This window comes from Miscanthus floridulus, chromosome 8, assembly GCF_019320115.1.
Source record: "Miscanthus floridulus cultivar M001 chromosome 8, ASM1932011v1, whole genome shotgun sequence".
Classification (NCBI taxonomy): Eukaryota; Viridiplantae; Streptophyta; class Magnoliopsida; order Poales; family Poaceae; genus Miscanthus; species Miscanthus floridulus.
This window is the reverse complement of record NC_089587.1, coordinates 192353797-192374169: the sequence shown is the minus strand read 5'-3', so window position 1 is coordinate 192374169 and position 20373 is coordinate 192353797. Positions and strand designations below refer to the sequence as shown.

Below are 20373 nucleotides of genomic sequence, written 5' to 3'. Positions count from 1 at the left end.
GACAGGACTTGCATAGTAGTATGCTCACTTGATGGCCTTTACCTTGACGCAACCTTACCCCTGCATACCCTGCTATTTGGCTAGACACACGCTTACTGCTATATTTCATTGCTTATACTTGTACTACGCTTATACAACATTAATGCGTGGTGAAAACTGGTGTTATCTAGACTATGGGGAGAGTGCTGCGTGTGTGACTTGGGTGTGTGGAGGGTGAGGGTTGTGTCGGTCAAGTTGGAGTATACGACAAGCCTGGGGCAAGTCTTGCCATGGGGTGCTACGTAGGCACCCCTGGAAAGGGATACCTGTGGTGGGTAAATAGTATATGAGGTGGCCCTGGGTGTGAACCTATGATGGGAGGAGCCCGAGGTGGAGGTGCTGTGGTGGCACGGTAAATGGAAACCCTGATGAAGACATTTTGGCTTGGTCATCCCTAAGGACTTACTAGTACTCAGATCCACCAGGAAGCCTTACGTACCACTCGCCCTATATGGTGCGGGACGGCCAGACTACTTGGTAGGATATTGCCACTACTGCTAGGTTGATAGCGGACAGTATAAGGAGGTGCAGGGCGTGGAGGATTTCCCCCACACCCTTCCGAGACTTCATGGAGATCTTGTGGACCCGGCTCATGACTCACAGTTTCAGCTACCCAAACTAAACTTGGGGTGTACCAGGGCTGAATGGTAGAGTGGCATTATCCAAGGTTAGCAAGCGGCCAGAATTAGCCCAGCTGACGACGGTCAGCGAAGAAGGCAGATCTTGTGGTTATGTAAAACCTCTGCAGAGTGTATGGTTGATCGATCGATACATGTGTCGACTTGTCGGCTATGGACCTTTCCTGGGTTTCGCTTAAACTAGATAGTGAGATGAGTCCTCTTCTTCCCCTGAGAGAGTGTCGGTCGTAGACAGGGGCTACGGGCCTTGAGACAGTGCCGAGAGGGAGTTGGCCTGTCGACTGAGCGATGGTATGGTGATGGTGTGGAGATGGTGGTATATCGATCCCAGGATCAAAACCTGGCTCTGGACGGAAAGGGGGTGGAATGGGTGTGGGAATGGTGTTAAAACTTGACCAACTATTATCAAACTCTTGATATGCTAATACATAGGAAACCCCAGCCTTATAGGTTCCTCTTTGATTATATCCAACTTGCATCCAATTTCCACAAAACAATGCTCATAGGGTGGGAGTGGCCAGTACAAATCGTACTGATAAATTTTGGCACATAGGTTCTGCTGAGGAGTATAGCTCTGAGGAGTTTGGTGGTTGAGGGGTTCGTTCCTACGCTCGAGTTTGGCGATCTTATCTTCAAGCTATTCGGAATGAATGCTACTTTTGATTCCACCAGTGCGGCGATGTAATAATTTATGTAATTCTACACTATTTGTACTATGAAATTATGTTGTATGGATGTAATATTCGACTGGAATTTGGGTAATATGATCTACAACGGCCTTATTACATTTTGACTCTGTGGATTTCCCTTCACGAAAATCAGGTCGCTTCAGTACTCAATGTGTATCTTGTTATACTTCTTATCAAGTATTCTGTCAATGGTGACGCGAGCGTACCCCTATAGAATTGGGCGGCCATTAATGGTCCCATCTCCCATAGGCCAGGCTTGGCCGAGCACCGCCTTATCCTTTGTCCATTCCTAACGGATGTACAACTTGACATTGACGGGTTCAGTGATGTCGTCCCCCGGATGAGGCACATTCGTATCTTCTTCGTCGAGCGGGATCGATCCGCAGCTGCTGCGACCCCTAAACTGTGGGCTAAAGGTAGTAGGAGTAGGGTTTTGTGGTACTCCTGACCCCTTGGACATCAAAATTTGCTGAACTCGTGCTTCAATAGTCGCCTCATTCCGTTCGTCCATTCTATCTTCTATCTCTTTTAGTCACCTTAAACACTCTGCCTCCTGATCTGCTCTACCCCTCGTGCGGCTCCGGTAAGTGTGAGATTCTTTGGGGAATGCTTGTTTCCAAGGAACAAAACTGGTTCCTCTAGTACGACTAGGGTGCTCCATGGTTTCGAGTGCTTGGGTGAGCACGTCTTTCTCCCAATTAGAAGTGCGAGTCCCTTGCCTCACCTCCTCAGTTACCTGGGAGATCCTCTAGATGAGTTCGCTCATGGGTGGATTTGTGGAGCTAAAGCTCTTGTCCTCGGCATGGTGTACATTCCTCCCCATACAGTATATTACCGATCTTGGCTCCCAATGGGCGGTCTCAACCTGAGTGCCTTCCTCAGCATGGCGATCCATCTTTTCAAGTTCTGCTTTAAATTCTGGCATCTTTTTGGCGTAGCCACGAGAGCCAAGATGATGAGGATTCATCGCTTTCTACGAGTTCTCCTTATTCTTCGTGCTCAGTTCTAAGTACTCCTTGGATAACCTGTATTCCTTAAAATCCTGTCAGAAGTCCTTCTGCTTGCTAAACTGTCCACCATCAAAATCTGGTTCATTATTTTGGAGGATAAAATTCTTGTACAATGTCCCCTTGAAATTCTTGAAGCATGTCCCCATGATTTCTTTTGCTTTTTTCTAGACTAACTCCTTGTCATACTCTGCTGGGAAAGTGAAATACTCTGGGATCTTGATATCCCATATGTAATCCTTCTCACTTTCGAGAACCCTCCACAGGTCATTATCTTCCCCAATCCACTTCCTGTACCTAATCGGGATGAAGTCCCTTACAAGTAACCCGAGGATAGTGTTGTATTTGGTCAAAGCTATAGGCGGTGAGAGTGGATCCTCGAATTCATCAAACTCAGTGATATGCCAGTGTGCATTCCTACCAACAGGAATCTTTGACACGCCTCGCTTGGATCTGGCCTTCTTGCTACCCGAACCATCTGGCTCCTGGACCGACAGAGGCTCCTGCTAGAGACACCAAGTAAGCTATGACCCTCTCAATTGATTAGCGTGTGTGGCTACATAGTTACATGATACCAAAGTTACCTAGCCATCTTGGTCATTTTGACCCAGCTCGAGCAGGCCGGACGGGGTCCATGGCTGCTCGTTCTCACCGTCCTGATTGACACTGTCACCGTTTGTCGGATCATGCGGCTCTCCCGTCCCAGCGATATCAGCCGCTTCTTGTTGCCGATCTGTTCTTCGGCGACAAGGTAACAGGCGATGACGAGTCATGGTTGTGACACGATCATGGTTTGTTTTGGCTGCGGACGACTACTAATTGCATATGTTCATATTATATATATATATATATATATATATATATATAATATGTTTAATATAAAGTCTAATAATAAATCCACATACAACAAAGTCTAATAATAGCATATGTTCACCTAGAACAAATTCATTGTTTGATTGACCATATATAATAAAGTCCACCTATTGTTCTACGAAACTAAGCCTACATCAACTTCCAAATAAGAAAAGCAATGACCATAGCCATAAATAAAAGCATGACATCTTTACAAGACCAAGGAGCAATTCTCCTAATCTTTACATCTCCGGCGGGTGGCTTCTCTTCAATCTCCATTGCCGGTGGATGACCATAATTTGCATTCATTGGACCATAGTAGGCCGGTTGCCCATGGTTTACAAGGTAGACCGGATGACTATAGTAGGTCCTCAAAGCTCCAGCTTCTGTGTCGTATTTTTTGTGCAAATTACCAGGGTAGCGATTGACTTGAGCATAGCACTCTTTCCAGGTTCGATAAATCCCAGGCATGTGATCAACATGCACTACATACCATGCCATGGTTGCCTATACATTTAAGTAAATTAGGTTGTCATTCAAATATGATGTATCAGAATATTAAGTTCACATACAGCTAATCAACAAATATTATCTAGATAAAGAGGCATGGAGCAAGCTACATTGTGAGAGGCGGTACTTGCAGCATCTAACAAATTAAATCGTTCTTCATAATTTTAGCATGAAAAAGCTTATCCAACACCAGTTGAGATGGTTGGGACATATCCAACGAAGACCTCCAGAGACACCGATGCGTAGTGAAATCCTAAGCCAGGATAGTAATGTGAAGAGAGGCGGAGGAAGACCGAAGTTGACTTGGGTAGAGACAATAAAAGAAGACTTGTAAGGATAGAATATACCCAAAAACTTAGCCTTAGATAGAAGTTCTTGGAAAACAACTAGTCACGTGCCTGGACCTTGATTGCCAGCCTTTATAGGCTGTATACTGATGCACAATACCAAAATTATATAGGATGCATGAAATAAGAGTTTATACATATGGTGCTAGAAAAAAGATTAATTCTAAAATTATTACTCACAAAACCGCAAGAAATAAAAAAAGCTAGATCATAAAACTCTTACAAAAATTAGAAACATTTTGCCATCAGATGAGTAGACTACAATTACTATTGTAAATAATAGCCATTGTATCTGAGCAATTAATAAGCTTAAAATTTGGAAAAAGAAAGAATAAAAATTTAGGTTCATATACCGTCTAAATATAGACTGCAGCTAAAGCCATCATAGTTTAAGCATATGTTTCAACTAAATAAATACTGAAGATACACAGAGGTGCTATGTAAAGAAAAAAATCTATAGAAATGGATGAAAAGTACATATAAATCAATAATTGATGGGTTATCACAACCGAAAATAGACTATAGTGTACCTATTATAACTATTATTTTAGAACGTTAGTGAAGAGAAAAAGGTTTTACTCGATACATATGGCTGAGAAAAAAGTTTTACTCAATACTGCTTAAATTTGATCAACTGATTGCACTCTTCATCTATCAGCAAACGTAGTACCGTACCGTTGCTTATCACACTAACAGTTGAGAACAGGGAGCATCGCCATGAGAGCTGGATTAGTACTATACTACTACCTGTACGAAGCGATCAAGTTTAAGCAGATGCAACGCCTTGTCAGAATGCAGAGTATGATCATGCTCATCTCCCGGCCCCCTCTCTCTCCATCTCCAGTATGATCAAGTTTTAGGGGCAGCTGGTAACCGTTTGTAGTAGCGGTTTTGCCAGCCGCCTCTATGAAAGGGTGGCTACAAATCATGTATTTGTAGGGACGGTTTCCAGACCGCCCCTACAAATCGATTTGTAGAGGCGGCTGGTGTTATCAGCCCCCCTACAAATCTATTTGTACGGGCGGTTGGTACTGTAGCCGCCCCTACAAATCAATTTATAGGGGTGGTCTGGGAACACCAGCCGTCCCTACAAATCGATTTGTAGGGGCGGCTTCAGTAACAACTGCCCCTACAAATTATTTTTCCGCAAAAAAAAAATTAAATTTACAATTCAAATTCGACCAGAACATATATTTTTCATCATGACTTATCTTCTTCTACGATGACAATACATATTTATTTATACTAGATTATAACAGATATTCCATGACATGTCTTCCAAATGCGAATTGTAGTAATACATATCAAATCAAATATAAAAAAATATCAAGTCAACTAAAAAATGCTAACTAGTATGCTCAATGCCTTTATCATAGATAACAGCACAATCAGGAAACCCAATCAGGAAGAACAATCAGCACAATCATAGATAACAGCTACGGATCATCAGAAAAATTGCCTGCCTACAGCTTTCAGGTCCCATGCCACATAGGTGACCTGACAATAGAATCATAAAATCTAGCCATAACAGTACCTCCATTGGAGACCTGTAGAAAAAATCAGTACCGAACCATCCAATGAAAATGAGCTTTCATCTTCCAGAAGTTACGATTGATGTTAGCAGTTAGCACCAATAGCAGCATAATTCATTGAGTGTGCTGACTAGCCAAGTCACTGTCCTCCTGGAACCTATAAGATATTTCCACTTCAGAAACAGTGCTTGGGAAGGATGGGCCACGAATTTTCAAGCGTTTTGGCCCCTGATCTACAGATGGAGATAGGTAACTGCAACCGATAGATTTCTGGCTGAAAGCAACTTCGTCTTGCACAATTTTTGCATCTAGCTGATCTATCCTCATTTTTAGTTTGCTTCGATTGATGAAGTTATCTGTATTTCCAGAAATGGAGTCAAGACAATGCGATTCAGCACCCAGATTGACACTTCTTGTACCACAGGATACTTCTGTTGTGTTCTTCTCTTGTCTGTCATCTGAGCTGGCTTTCTTTAACCGTCTTAAAGCCTAGCAAAACAAACAATGAGTAAGCCATTAGTAAAAGAGTAGGCTGCATGAGTTAAGGTAAATACTGAAAGTTCTGAAAAAAGGTTGTGCATTTATCTAACCATTCATTAAAAACGTCCTGTTAAGTAAATTGGTTTAATTGCTATTTCTGAGCAGTTATTGTTGTGTAAAGTCTCTCCATGTTTGATTGTTTATTATGTCTTTTATTAGGGAATTAAGCTCCTTAATCCATCGTTTAGGTTTAGTGATCATTTTGCTAATAGTTTTTAAATGAAGCTTAGAAACTAGGAGAGTCGTACGTGCAGTAGCATAGATTTTGATTAGCCAATCTCCATAGCAGGTTAGAGTCAAACCTGTTTAAGCCTGTCCACAACTTTATCGTGCATAAAAAAACTTTGGGTACATCAAATAGGTTAAAGGATTGGTATAAAATGATGATTCTTTTATGTTAAAGATAATTATATACAACTCAGGAAATAAGGTTCCAAAAATACTAGCACAACTAAGGGCCTATTTGATTTAGCTTTGAATTTTAGATTCTAGTTCTAAAATCTGAAGCTAAAATAATCAGGGTGTATTTTAAAAGTAGATTGTTAGAACCCAACCCTTTTTACACCACGATCCACAAGATGCATCCCACCAGCTTACAGATTTAAAGAATAAAGCTTTTAACAACCTGCAATATGCAGCTAGCTTTTAAGAATCCAAAGCTAAAACAAACAGGCCCAGAAACTGTTCCAGGTCGATTGTTTAAGTTCAATACAACATCCTAGCTTGAACAACCTGCAATATGCAGCTAGCTTTTAAGAATCCAAAGCTAAAACAAACAGGCCCAGAAACTGTTCCAGGTCGATTGTTTAAGTTCAATACAACATCCTGTCTCAACACTTAATTAATTAAAATAATAATAACCCTTCATTCAAATATAGGTAACTTATGTGTTAAGGTATGCCCTACTCATGATTATTACTATTGTGGTCGTGTGGACGAGGACCCTTCACAGCAGGTTTAGCAGCAACGTATTTGCGTTCTGCAGCACAATCATAGATTCATAGAGGTGCAGGAATTCAATACTAGCAGGTAGCAAAGTGTCCAAGAAGAATAAAAAGTTGAAATAAAAAAAAGGATGTTGAAGAACAAGAAGTTGAGTTATTAGATAGGTCCTGCAGCTCAGAGGTGAGCTGCTTGTCAGGAAGGGGTGTAAAGTTATGGACTTGGGTTCACAAAGGAGCTGCAGCAATGACGCAACAGTGTGAAATAGCATGGGAAGGGCGGCACAGATGTGCAGGCACCAGAGTCCAATGCTAGCGGATAGCAAGATGTCCAGGAGGAACAAGAAGTCGAAATCCAACACGAACAAGAATTCTAGTTGTAGTCAGTTCACTTACAACAAACCCAGTTCTTGGATATGTTAGATTAGATTTGATTTATATTAGTTGAGTGAGTCCATCATCATAGAAAGGGACATGTTTTTTTTTGGACAGAAATAGGAAGGGACGTTTGATCCTGGAAATCAAGCAAACATCTTATATATTGTACCCCTAATATTCTTATAGCCGTACTTTTGTTGTGACCTCCTATTCTAATTTCAAACCATGTTGTCTGACCTCCCTTAGTACGACCGTTAACATCACATGACCAATCTAATCATTATTTGTCAAAGTTTAACAAACATACTGCAGAGCCATCCACTCTTAAATGGAGGAGGAGCAGTTAAACTAAGCAAAATCACAAAAGTAAAAGTACCTGATTCTCAGTTAAATTTACTGTTACATCTTCTGAACATCTTTTCTCTGGAATTATGCCAGATCGTCTCTTAACTCTAAATACCTCACAGTCAGAATCATCAGTATCCTGAGCAGCCAATGCTTGATCAGTGCATAAAGGATAAACATTAATCATTCCATTCTCTGGACATGAGCTAGAGAATGTTCTTCGGTTAGAACTAGTACACTCCTGCAAAAATAAAGTTACATAAAAGTTTTAAGTTACCCAAATAATACACAGAAAAGCAGAAGTAGAGAAGGTAGGCATCATACATCACTTTGTGTAGAATACTCCTGGGGTCCATGTGCAGAAGTTATTGTTGATAATGTAGGATATGGCTTATTCAGATCATATCCAAGAACATCTACCTCTGACAAGGTATGAAGTTCAGGGGATGTATCAATTAGGATCTTGCAATATGGGAAGTATTTAGCATTGTGGTCAATGCCACTGGACAAATAAGGATGCGTGCTAGAGCCATCACTTTGAGACATTGGTTTTCCTACTTCATCCAATATCCCAATTTCCTCAAACTTCTTTGACAGTTCCTCCAGTTCAAAGATGTCTTTCCTCACAAAAATAACACGATCACAGTTGCAAGAGCACTTCCTAATTTCTTCCTCTTCAAAACAAGGTAAATAAGTAAATAAGATAATCACAAATGAAGCAAACATCTGTAATCTGTAATAAGTGCAAAACGACCTTACCATGATAAAGGCAAATTGCATCGGCTCTGCAGTTACACATAATGTGAGCTATATAGCAGTCACGTTTGCATATTCCACAGAGAAGTGTCAACGAGCAGTATCATGCAAAGAATAATGACAAAAAAAATATAGATAGTGGGAGTGTTTTCATTTATGCCGCCACTTGAGATGTGCATTTTATCTACACAAGCTCGCATTTGACGACAATCAAGACTCTGGTAAACAAAGCACATGATTCAGGAAACCGAGGGAAACGCTGAATACGGGAACAGTTGCCAACATTAGTCCGCTCATGGTGATGAAAGGGGATGGAGAACACTTACTTGTCATTGTTGCCTTTGACGAGGTTGCAAGTGTAGTCGAGGATGCGGATCAGGCCGAGGTTCTTCAGATTGCCGGAGTGGACCTCCGACGCGAAGTTGGTGGGGAGCATCGCCTTGATCTTATCCTTCCCGTCGGTTGCCATGAAACTGCAAGGCAACAACAGATCCGAACACAAGGGGAGGCTCGTCAGACCGGCTGACAAGATCCATAAGAACTGCGCTAAGAACAGAACAGATCCCCCGCCCCACGGAACGAAAACTAGCAAAGATAATAGATCCAGCGCGGCCAGGGAAGGGAGGAGGTGAGAACTGACCTGAACCGGCTGTCCGTGCCGATGGACTTGAGGTCGAGGACCTGGACGACGAGATCCGGCACGGCGCCATCGGAGCCCGTCGACGGGTGCGCCAGGATGTGGGACACGGCGCCCGGCGTTACCGACTTGGCAGCGTCCATGGCTCCTCTTGCCTCTTTCCCCTCCCTGTCGAATCGTTTCCCGGAATGAAGGAAGGTAGGTCTCCCGGAGGAAGGAAGGTAGCTGTCGCTTTGCCCGCTGCTCGCGTCGGGAGGGGGAGAGAGCGTAGAGGGAGAGAGAGGAGAGGGGAAGAGTCGCTCTGGCCGCTGCTCTGAAGATATTTTCGGACTGTGCTCTAAAATATATATAGTTAGAGTTATTTGTACGGGCAGTTGGTGATTGAGCCGCTCTTACGAATAGAAACGCCAGGGGCGATCGGTGAGTGAGCCGTCCCTATAAATCAGATTCATTTGTAGGGGCGGCTGGTGATACCAGCCACCCCTGCTGTTCCATTTGTAGGGGCGGGTAGCCTCTGGGCTTCCGAGCACGTCACTGTAGGGGCGGCTCCATCACCTGCTGCCCTTAAAAAAAATTTATCCCATTGCTACAAACCGTTTTTCACATAGTGAGTTCTAGACCGATAGTGATGATGAACATCACTGTCGGTTCATTCCTGGAACCGGCAGTGATGGGGGTTTAGCGGTTACAGGTTAAGTAGCATATCTTTTCCCATTCTTTCGAAATCTTCCGACTGGCTCAACAGTTAAGACCATGCAATATAGCCCCCGAGACCCGTGTTCGAGTCCCAGACAGCCCAAATTGTTTAGTCTAATTTTATAAATTATTAAAAACTCTAAAAGGTCAAAAAGAAAAAGAAAATTAGCCTTGACACACCTCCTATACTAGCGCAGCGGTTAAAACTCAGAACTCTGCTCCCCGAGACCCGAGCTCGAACCCGAGGGCCGACACAATTTTTTATAAATCACTGCCGGTTTTCAAAATAAACCCAGCAACGCTGTCGGTTTCGTCTCATCACAGCCGGTTTTTTGAAACCGATAGTGATGTTTATATATATAAAAAATTCCTTTTATATACTGAATAAATAGAATCATATGTATTTCTATGTCAAAATAGCTTAAATTTTTTTTGGCAAGCATATACACCTAAATTTAGACCCCACACAGGATCTTAGGTTTTTCTGATCAGTTTTTTTATTTATTATATTTTTCTATGTGCTGAACGAGACAAAAAAAGGATGAATTTCATCTTGGACCTAATAGATTTTTTCATCGACCTCCACAAAATTCTTATCCCTAGGGCACATGAAAGCTTGTGTAAAAGTTTGGCATCATTCCAGATTTTTTTAGGTAGACTTTGTTCAACCTATAATTAATCAGTGTCGTCGCGCGGAAATTCAATTAAACTACAGAAAGTAGCAAACCATCTCTGAAAAATCATAAACTAGGTGTTTCCTTCATCCGTGGCATGTTCAAACCTAAGAAAAAGTTTAAGACCAATACGACACCGAAATACATATGAACCACAAAAACCTTGATAACCTATGTGTATAGTCATAATTCGATAAAATGGCTCATGTACCTCTGTGAAGCATGTATACTCCGTCTATGTCGAAATGGCTTAAATTTTTTTTGGCAAGCATGTATACTCAAATTAAGGCCCCAAACAAGATTTTATCTTTTTCTGATCATTTTTTTATTAATATATTTTTCTCTGTACTGAATGAGACAAAAGAGGGTAAATTACATCTTGGACCCAATAGATTTTTTCATCGACCTTCACAAAATTCTTATTTCTAGGGCACATTAGAGCTTGTGTAAAAGTTTGGCATCCTTCTGGATCTTTTCGTGGGTAAACTCAGTTCAACCTATAATTAATCGGTGTCATCGTGCGGAAATTCAATTAAACCTCAGAAAGTAGCAAACCATCTCCGAAAAATCCCAAACTTGGTGTTTCCTTCACCTGTGTCACGTGCAAGCCTGAGAATAATTTTGAGACCAATGCAACATTGGAATATATATTTCTAGTTGCCCAACAAATGTTACACAAATTACATGTATGACAATAATTAAACACACAAGCCATACAAATTAAAATTAGAACCCAACTAAAATAGAACCTTGCAAACCTAGCTAAATAAATATTAATTACTATCGGAATCACTGCCGGGATCGATCAGGCCATGCACACTAATATGTCTCTATAGCCATATATGGTAATTGATGTCACAGTGAAAGTGTACAACCTCTGCAAAGTGTAAAACTGGTATATCAGCCGTGCTTACGGTCACGAGCGGCCTTAGAACCCTTACGGAATAAATGATGAACACTGATGATAAATGATACTCATTAATGATTACTGTTTATGCTATTTATTATTCATGTTTACCTGATCATGTGTTTGTGAGCTTATGGATAAACTTGTTGCCATCCAATTGTTAAAAAATGACTCATTAAAAACTAATCGTAGTTAAACACGTGTCAGCCTTTTGAGCCTCGTGAACCCTATGTTATATTTGTAGGGGCGGCTGGTGATGGAGCCGCCCCTACAGTGGCGTGCTCGGAAACCCAGAGACCAGCCGCCCCTACAAATGGAACAACAGGGGCGGCTAGTGATACGAGCCGCCCCTATAAATGGGTATGATTTGTAGGGACGGCTCACTCACCGGCCGCCTCTAGTAATACAATTTGTAGAGACGGCTCAATCACCAGCCGCCTCTACGACCACTGCAAGTACAAAAGGCCGTAGACTCCTTTCTCCTCCTTGGGTCGCTCACTCGCACGGTCGCACCCCGCCTCCACCTGCTCGCTCCCATGCCGCAACGCCCTCCTCGCCTCCACTGCGGCGCGCGCGGAGCCCCGGCCAAGGCAGCGCACGGGTGCTGGCTGGTGGCCGGCGGCAGATCCGGCCTCCTCCTCACCTCCCCCGTCCTCGTCCTTGCCTCCACTGCGGCGGCGCGGAGCCCCGACCGAGGTAGCGCACGGGTGCTGGCTGGTGGCCGGCGGCAGATCCGGCCACGGCGGGCCTAGATCCGGTCCCCACCCCCACGCAGCGAGCGGAGGCTCGGAGAGGGGCCCGCCCAGAGCGACGGGATGCAGCCGAGGCCGGAGGATGCCATGCAGGAGGTGGAGGCCGAGGCGGCGGCGGGGCCGGAGCTAGGGTTCTGGCTCGCGGTGTGGCGGCGGCTAACACCCGAACCCTCCAATCCTTTCCCCAGGCTGCACTGGCTCTGCAGCCGAATCGCTTAATCGCTTATTGGTCTCTGTAGAATCAACGGCGATGCGGTGGAAGCTTGACTCCGTCTACAAGCGCGTGCCGTCCAGAACCCGACGTCGAGACGCCAAGTTCGTACGCTGCTCGGGTTTTCCCCGTTCCTCTTACCACTGGTTAATTTATGGTGAGATTTGAATCTCATTTCCTTTTCCCATTTCCGTTTCCGTTTCCGTTTCCATTTCTGCAGTGAGAATGACGGACAGCGGCAGCGGCGGTGGCGGTGCGGGGCCGTCGTGGCGCATGTCCTTGCCGCATGTCTGTGTCGCCACGCTCACCTCGTTCCTCTTTGGATACCACTCCGGGTGCGTGCCCTTCCGCCCACGTTTTCAGCACTTCTGATGGCTCTGTTGCCCTCATCTGAAACTCGTGCTCATTTGGTGCCATGATGGTGATGACGCAGGGTGGTGAACGAGCCCTTGGAGAGCATCTCCGCTGACCTTGGCTTCGCCGGCAACACGCTTGCTGAAGGTATGCGGGCATTTCTTCAGTTAGTTCTGGTGGTTTTGGTCAGTTCATTTACTTGTTATACTCAAGTTGTGCTTGCATTTCTGTTGGGTGCAAGGCTCGTGGTGAGTATCTGCTTGGGAGGAGCTTTTGTTGGGTGCCTCTTCAGCGGCTCCATCGCCGACGGGATTGGGCAACGCCGTGCGTTCCAGCTCAGTGCACTGCCTATGATCATTGGTGCTGCCATAAGGTAACATCATGTGCCACTTGATTTGTCTTTCTCTTTCACTAGATCATGTCTCTGATTGGTTTAATGTTGTATTTAGTTGCCACTTGCTCGCATTCATTATTCTTTGGTTGAGTCAGTGGAAGTTGTCTGTTTTTTTGTCAAACAATTAAGTACTACTACTTGGACCTTGGGTGTACCATCTGGTGACTGCCTTGCTGGTGAATTGGTCTCTTGGACTAGTGTCCTGCTGACTGGTTGCCTGTCTATTGTTGCTTCTGTAGAATTGCTGAAAAATTGAATTGTGGGTCAAATATCTACCTCTTTTTTTTACAGGCACTGCTTGAGTAATCCATGAACTAATCGTTATGATTTTTTTTTACAATTTAACTTTATTAAGATTTAGGAATGAACCATGAATATGATGATAGTCCTGACAGCTGTGTTAGGCTACTTCATATGAGGTACGTGGGAGTCTACTTGTCGTGGTATCATGTGGGCACAGGAAGCTCCTCGCCCAGCCAAAGATACAATACAATTTTCCTTATTAACACAAAGTAACTGAACAATGATGTAAAGTAACATAATGTAATGGTCCTGTAAGAACCGTGCAGTTCTTCCAAATATGGGGTAAACTTAGTTTACCTGTTACATTTTCATGTGGGCAGTGTGAAAGCTCCTTGGCCACTCATAGAAGCCCGAGAGTAAGAATATTGCTAATGATGAGAAGTAACTAAAACAATACCATACAATTGCAGTGCTCTCACCAATAGTTTGAAGGGTATGCTCCTTGGAAGATTTTTGGTAGGAACAGGGATGAGATTGGGTCCACCAGTTGCTTCACTTTATATAACGGAGGTATGTAGATCATGTTTTCTTAAATGACTATTGATAAAGTTCTCATATGGTTTACCGTCTATTCTGAAATAATTTTCATCTGGTTCTTTGTCTATGTCCACCTCTGATGGAATGCAGGTTTCTCCTCCTACAGTGAGGGGTACATATGGTAGCTTTGTTCAAATTGCAACCTGCCTTGGAATTATAGTATCATTCCTAGTTGAGACCCGCCGCTCACCGCCTCCACTCGAGCCGGCACCAACTCCATGCCTCGACATCGTCGCCCGCCACCTTGACAAAGAGAAGTCCTCCACTCGAGCTGGCTCCAATATCTTCTTGCCTCTGTTGCTTTGTTATTTATCTGCTGTAATTGGGTCATTAGACTTTGACCCCTGACATGAACTTTGGCACCTGTGCTTTTTTTGGATAAGTTTTTCTCCTTGTGTTTAGGTTTAGTGACATTCCTCTAATAGTGTTTAGTCAGGCTAACTTACTTCAACATGCAGATTACAATCTCCGGGGAATATCGCAGCCGTCTTGTTAAAATGGTAATAAACTAGGCATTACTTCTTAAGCAAATGAAACAATTCATACTCCTCGATGTCTACTTTCCTTTTGATTTAAAAATGGGACTGCTCATTGATTTCTATTTGAATACTCATCTTGCAGACTAAGTCATTTGTGGAGTCCTTGATTACTGCGCCTTGGCTTCTGCAAGAGCGATATGAAGTGAGTTTTTTTATTCCTGCTGGCATCAATTTAAGATAAACTGATACATGCTTTCTATTTCGTCCACCCATGGACTTGAAGGAAGTGTGGTGTTGAATTTGTGTAATTCTGTTATTCTTGTCTGCCAGGTGTTGGAATGCTTTGAACTCTATCAAGATAGTAACATCTTTCATCAGCTCATACCTCTTTTCTAAAGGTAATTGTTCTATTAGAACCAATATCCAATAATAGCAGTCTCATAATTTATGCAGATTTTCAGTTTTTTACCACATCTTACATGATTTAATTAATGCAGTGTTTTTTTCAATATCTTACGATTTCCTCTATACAGTCCCATGCTGCTCAAATTTTGGGGTTCAAATTCCAGTACTATCAACGATTGGATGTCAACAGCCCTGTTCCATCTGGCCTTTTCAGAACAGCAGCTTTATTGATCAAATTTGGATTCATTGACCTAGATAATGTGTATGTTTCCTAATTGTCCACTCATCCATGGGAAATTCATGATGGCTAACATTCATCTTGAAGATCATTATAAACCTGTAATTTAAATAATTGTCAGATCTTTTGTTATGGCTACCATGAGAATACAGTTGTTGCCCATCTTTCCTTCAAGTACCTTGAGGAGTGTTCTAATTGTGCGGTCGACTTAGTGTAAAAGGCAGTTGTCAATTAGAGTCTGTTTGATATAGCTCTTAGAGTTGTTTCTAGGCTTAATTTACAATCTCTTCCACGCATCTTTTTAATTAAGAAATGATTCTATGCTCCACTTTTACATGATATGGCCTACTTAGATATGCTATTTGCTTCCTGCCAGATTATCGTGCTCTGGGAACTTATATATTCTCTGCAGGAAATTTGAAGTCATCTTTGATGTTGATCATTTTATAAGTTATTTGAGGGACGATGTATGGATCATCTGGGATATCATTGACAGATTCATACAGAAGAATGAGCTCTTCGCCAGTATAAAATAGGTGTTTTTTTTACTCTGTTTTGGTTACCTGAAGCTTTCATAAAATGCTACTTTCTATCACCAGAAATAATTCTTTTGTGATTCTGCTGCTATTATCTCAATAGGGTAGGAAAATTCAAAAAACCTTCATGCCGCTACAGATAACATAAATCTCACCTGCCCATGCATTCTTAGCTATATTATAGTCTACAGCAGATTGAACAATAAAGGCATCGAGCAGGTTCCATACTGACCAATTTTTTTTCCAAATTAATGAACCATTTCCATTTAGATTACTCAAGATGCCATTGCTGCCTTTGTTCAGGTCTCAATCACTTTGCATTGGTCGTTGCAGGCACGATGCTAACCCATACACATGCTTTATAAAACAATACAGTGGGATACGTCGACATCCTTACCATCCTCACTCTTGGAGTTTGATTTGGTTATTATACTAATTAGTTATTTTCTCACTGATGTGGATTGGCAGTGTGCAGATGAGTGGACGAGAAGTTCAGCATGGCTGTCATCGATGCAAGTCTAATGCAATGGCTAAAGATGAGCATAGCTGTCATCAGCCAAACTGATGCTGCGGTCGCTGTGCAGACGAGTGGACGAGAAGATTGGTTTTCACATTACTTTTCATATACCTATGTGCAGTCTCATAGTTTAAATGAATAGCAAGCACAATAATTTGCATTGTGTATTATCATGGAATATTTGTTATAATCTAGTATAAATAAATGTGTATTGTTATTGAGTTTCAGTACAATCGCAGAAGATAAGTCATGATGGAGTTGTGCATGAAAAATATATGTTCTGGTCGAATTTGAATTGTAAATTTGAATTTTTTTTTGCGGAAAAATATATTGTAGGGGCGGTTGGTACTGTAGCCGCCCCTACAAATCGATTTGTAGGGGCGGCCTGGGAACCGATCTTACAAAAGCATGATTTGTAGAGACGGTTTGGTAGGGGCGACTGGCCAAACAGCCCCTACAAAGGATTACGAGCCGCCCCTAAAAAACGTTTCTATAGTAGCGACTCTTCGCCAGTTTCCTTGGTTGGTCCACATCGAATGCCCGGAGAACAGTCAGATGGTATGCGAGCAACTAAACCAAAAATAACAAATTTTGTTCAGACAACAGAAAATTGTATTTGTTAGTAAAATTGAAAGGTGAACTTAAAAGCTTCTCTAGTAGCTCTACCAAAATCTTCATGACCTTGGATAAACTTAGCTGAGGTCTCTTGATCCAAACGAACTTAAAAGCTTCTCTAGTAGCTCTACCAAAATCTTCATGACCTTGGATAAACTTTCCTTGAACCTTTAATCAAACCTCGTTGAGACTCTAAACTTCTTTCACATCTTTGGGTACCACCACGCTTCCGCTGCGCAAACTAGAACGTATGATACTTCATCTTACAAATTCTTCCACTTGGCTACCCCCTTAAGAAAAGATAAACTAGGGGACACCAAGCATAGCTTGCACATTCTTTCAGATGAGCTAACTAATATCTAGACGTTTCGTCATCCTAATGATACTCTGGTGTATGGGCAAGAACAAGAAATCTGGAATTCCTCACGGGATGAAAAACTGCAGTGCAGTAAAACAGCTGTAACTCTCATTTTATTAATCCAATGATATTGTAGCTTATACCGTTGGAAAGATTATAAAATTATCCACAACTTCCTTACAGAATACTTTTCCAAATTCTGCAGTTTACGTACTGGAAAACAGTGAACAATAGAAACTACTCCAGATTCCAAGCAGCACAGATGTATCGCCTTGTGATTTTCGTATCTCCATAACCAAAATAGCTATCAGGCTGATTCTTGCGCTCAGAGAAAGATATTGAAGTCTACCTTTGTTCAGAATTTTTTCATGATTTATGATTATCCAAAACTAGAGATATAAGCCAAAGAGTACTGGCTGCTCCGAAAAGACAGAATAGAGGAAACAGGAGATAACCAAAACCCGACTATTTATTGCACTGATCTTTATACCATAGGCCTATAAACTAAATGAAATTGTGGGCAAACCCAATAAGATCATTGCAATTATTACAAAGATTCAAAACAAGCATAAGCATAATGACAATTCAACCAGCAATAAATATGCATAATTCAATCATTGACTCAACTTGAGATACTATCACCTTCATTGTACTAGGGGTAACAATCCAAAGACTCGTCTTCAGATTACGCAAGAAGGTGATGAGAGATAGTTCTAAAAGCATATCAAATCAAGGAGTGGAGATGAGAACAAGGACTTTAAAATAAGCATCAAGGAGGAGATAAATATCAAGGATAGATACATAGTAGAGAAGAAAATATCAAGAATTATAGAACAAGGATTTTATAGCAATTTCAAAACCTTAAGATGGTCAATTTCTAACTAGGCTTGCATCCTACAGTCAGCATTGCTCTGATACCACTCTGTCGCACCCCGTTTTAAGAATAAAACCAAATACACATCATATGTGAGCCCAGGAAGTCAAATATCACATATAGCTACAAATAAGGGTAATATCAATAGACAATGCTTAAATACATAGCGTATTAGTGTAAAGAATATGACCTCAGAGTATAGATGGCGGAAAGACAACTCCGATCTTCAAGCGAAGACTCAAAATCCACAGGGACAACTGACTGGTTGATCACAAGCTTAATTCCTCCAAACTCTAGCAATCTGGTACCCATCCGGGATTTTCATCCAAATATTTGAAAAGTAAAGAAAGCGTAAGTACATGTCGTACTCAACAAATATAACATGGGGTTCATGAGGCTCAAAAGGCTGACACTGGTTTAACTGTGGTTAGCTTTTAATGAGTCATCTTTTAGCAATTGGTTGGCAACAAGTTTATCACAAGCCCATAAACACATGATCAGGTAAACATGAATAATGAATAGCATAAACAGTAATAATTAGTGAGCATCTTTATCATCAGTATCATCTGTGTTCATCATCTATTCCATAAATGTTCTAAGGCCGCTCGTGACCGTGAGCACGGCTGACATTCCAGTTTTACACTCTGCAGAGGTTGTACACTTTCACTGTGAGTCGTGATTTACGCTTTCGCCCAAGGCGGCCAACCTCTTGACCCACTACCAAGAAAGATCGGCAGGGTTCACTATGAAGCATGTCAAATGTTCGTCTAACAAGTTAGGGCCATTAGATTCACACGGCAAACAGATGTAGGAACCCCCCTGTCGAATGGCACAATTCCATCACGACTATAAACATAAGAGTAGAGGTTGTCCTATACCTGATTCGGCTAGCCATTCTTACGCCAATAAAGGTAACCGCTAACAAGCTAGAAAAGGTCCTCACACTGAGCTAAAGCTAGAGCCATATAGCCCTCACAGCTGTATTGTAAGTCCCGAATGATCACTTATAGATAAGTCCTTAGGGAGAGGAATCTAGAGCACCATAAAACAGCCCAATGCTCTAGCTCCCTTGTTCCATATTGCTAAAAAGCATCTTTTAATGTTTATTGCATATACCATTAGTCAAGTTACAAGATCATGGTTGTAGTTGAGCACTAGCATCATACTACCCAATGCAATAACCCAAAGGCGTTAAGGTATAGGGTAACAAAGTACTAGGAAATCCTTAGTGGCCGTCAAGGTAGACACATGTAGTATGAATTAAATGATTAAAGATAAATAGGACAACAAGGAAGATCCCATGCTATACTTGCCTTAAAACACCGATCCTTCGGTAAGCTTTAATCTTCAACATTCTTCTTTCTCTTCTTGATCACCACGTATATCTCACCGACTAGGCAAAATCATAAAGCACCACACAAGCATCCATACAATCATACACGAAGCAAACAATAGATCTAAATCAGAACAATACACCAAATATAAAATCAAGATAAAAAGTTTGTAAAACGAATCTACGTCTCGCTACAACACAAAGACGCGAGAAGCACGTAATCGGTGCTACGGTTGAAAAGATACAACTACCGAAAGATCTACTCATAAAACTATTAGCTTCATGTGTTTTAATTATATAAAAACATATATAAGATATTGTATAGAGATTATAATTTAAGTCAAATTTAGATTTGATTTATAAAACAAAAGTGAAACAAATCATATTCTATTTATAAAATCTAGTTGCATAATTATTAATCAAGATATGATTTAAACATGAAATTTCAGGAATAGTAATATGGTAACCACTGTTACTAACGCGTAGATCTCGTCGATATGAATCTAACGCAACTTGAATGGGTCAAAACGGATCTAAAACGCAAAAGATATGAAATAAACAAGATTTCCTTTATTAAAATAATAGATTAAATCTAACCTCAAATTTTAGAAGTTAAAAACCTACTTAACAGTAGTATGAACATGTAGATTATGAAATTACAAACCTAACGCAATTTGAACGGGTCAAATCGGAGTTAAAACGGAGAAGTTATGGCTAAAACAAAATCAGTGGCAATTCTGTAAATAGCTGAAAACGTACTTTTGAAGTGAACTGACTAAAATACGCTTTTAAAAGAAGACGAAGTCTGGGAAAACATTTTGGATGGCGGTCTTACCTAGGGGTACCTCGGTGGCGTAGGAGGAGCAAGACAGCAACGGCAACGGCGACGGCGATGGCGAGAGAAGGATGAGAAAAATCTGATTTATTACACGAAGGATTCTCCAAACTAGGGGCTCCCCATACGGTAGTTTTGGTGTGC

General features: G+C 41.6%; 2 protein-coding genes across 7 annotated transcripts; one reads left to right on the top strand and one right to left on the bottom strand.

Moving 5' to 3' along the window:
• Window positions 1–3304: 3304 nt before the first annotated feature.
• LOC136477815 (replication protein A 70 kDa DNA-binding subunit B-like) lies at window positions 3305–9520 on the bottom strand. Of its 6 annotated transcripts, none has more exons than XR_010764118.1 (5): window positions 9215–9520; window positions 8143–9047; window positions 7850–8059; window positions 5617–6103; window positions 3305–3732 (listed from the first exon to the last, which is right to left on the bottom strand). XR_010764118.1 is itself a non-coding variant. In XM_066476076.1 (5 exons), exons 2-5 carry the CDS (start codon window positions 8615–8617, stop codon window positions 5729–5731), a joined length of 975 nt encoding a protein of 324 aa, XP_066332173.1. In that variant the 5' UTR covers window positions 8618–9047; window positions 9215–9520; the 3' UTR covers window positions 5505–5728. The 6 variants fall into 6 exon arrangements, 5 of the variants coding, with proteins under 5 accessions (XP_066332173.1, XP_066332172.1, XP_066332174.1 ...); XM_066476076.1 differs by lacking the exon at window positions 3305–3732 and having other exon boundaries at window positions 5505–6103; window positions 8143–8492; window positions 8578–9047; XM_066476075.1 differs by lacking the exon at window positions 3305–3732 and having other exon boundaries at window positions 5505–6103; window positions 8143–8792; window positions 8901–9047.
• A 2650-nt stretch (window positions 9521–12170) lies between these two features.
• LOC136474389 (probable plastidic glucose transporter 2) lies at window positions 12171–15653 on the top strand. The gene is made up of 10 exons (XM_066471976.1): window positions 12171–12555; window positions 12672–12786; window positions 12885–12971; window positions 13047–13178; window positions 13913–14012; window positions 14130–14539; window positions 14661–14720; window positions 14849–14916; window positions 15052–15185; window positions 15574–15653. Coding segments are annotated over exons 1-6 (693 nt in total). The 5' UTR covers window positions 12171–12554; the 3' UTR covers window positions 14388–14539; window positions 14661–14720; window positions 14849–14916; window positions 15052–15185; window positions 15574–15653.
• Window positions 15654–20373: the final 4720 nt, after the last annotated feature.

Coding starts and splice junctions, on each gene's coding strand:
- LOC136477815 (XM_066476074.1), bottom strand. CDS start 8,598: ATGCAATTTGCCTTTATCATGGTAAGGTCGTTTTGCACTTATTACAGA. Junction 8,060..8,142: donor AGTATTCTACACAAAGTGAT/GTATGATGCCTA, acceptor TTATTTTTGCAG/GAGTGTACTAGTTCTAACCG. Junction 6,104..7,849: donor TAAATTTAACTGAGAATCAG/GTACTTTTACTT, acceptor TTGTTTTGCTAG/GCTTTAAGACGGTTAAAGAA.
- LOC136474389 (XM_066471976.1), top strand. Junction 12,787..12,884: donor CTCTTTGGATACCACTCCGG/GTGCGTGCCCTT, acceptor GTGATGACGCAG/GGTGGTGAACGAGCCCTTGG. Junction 13,179..13,912: donor ATCATTGGTGCTGCCATAAG/GTAACATCATGT, acceptor ATACAATTGCAG/TGCTCTCACCAATAGTTTGA.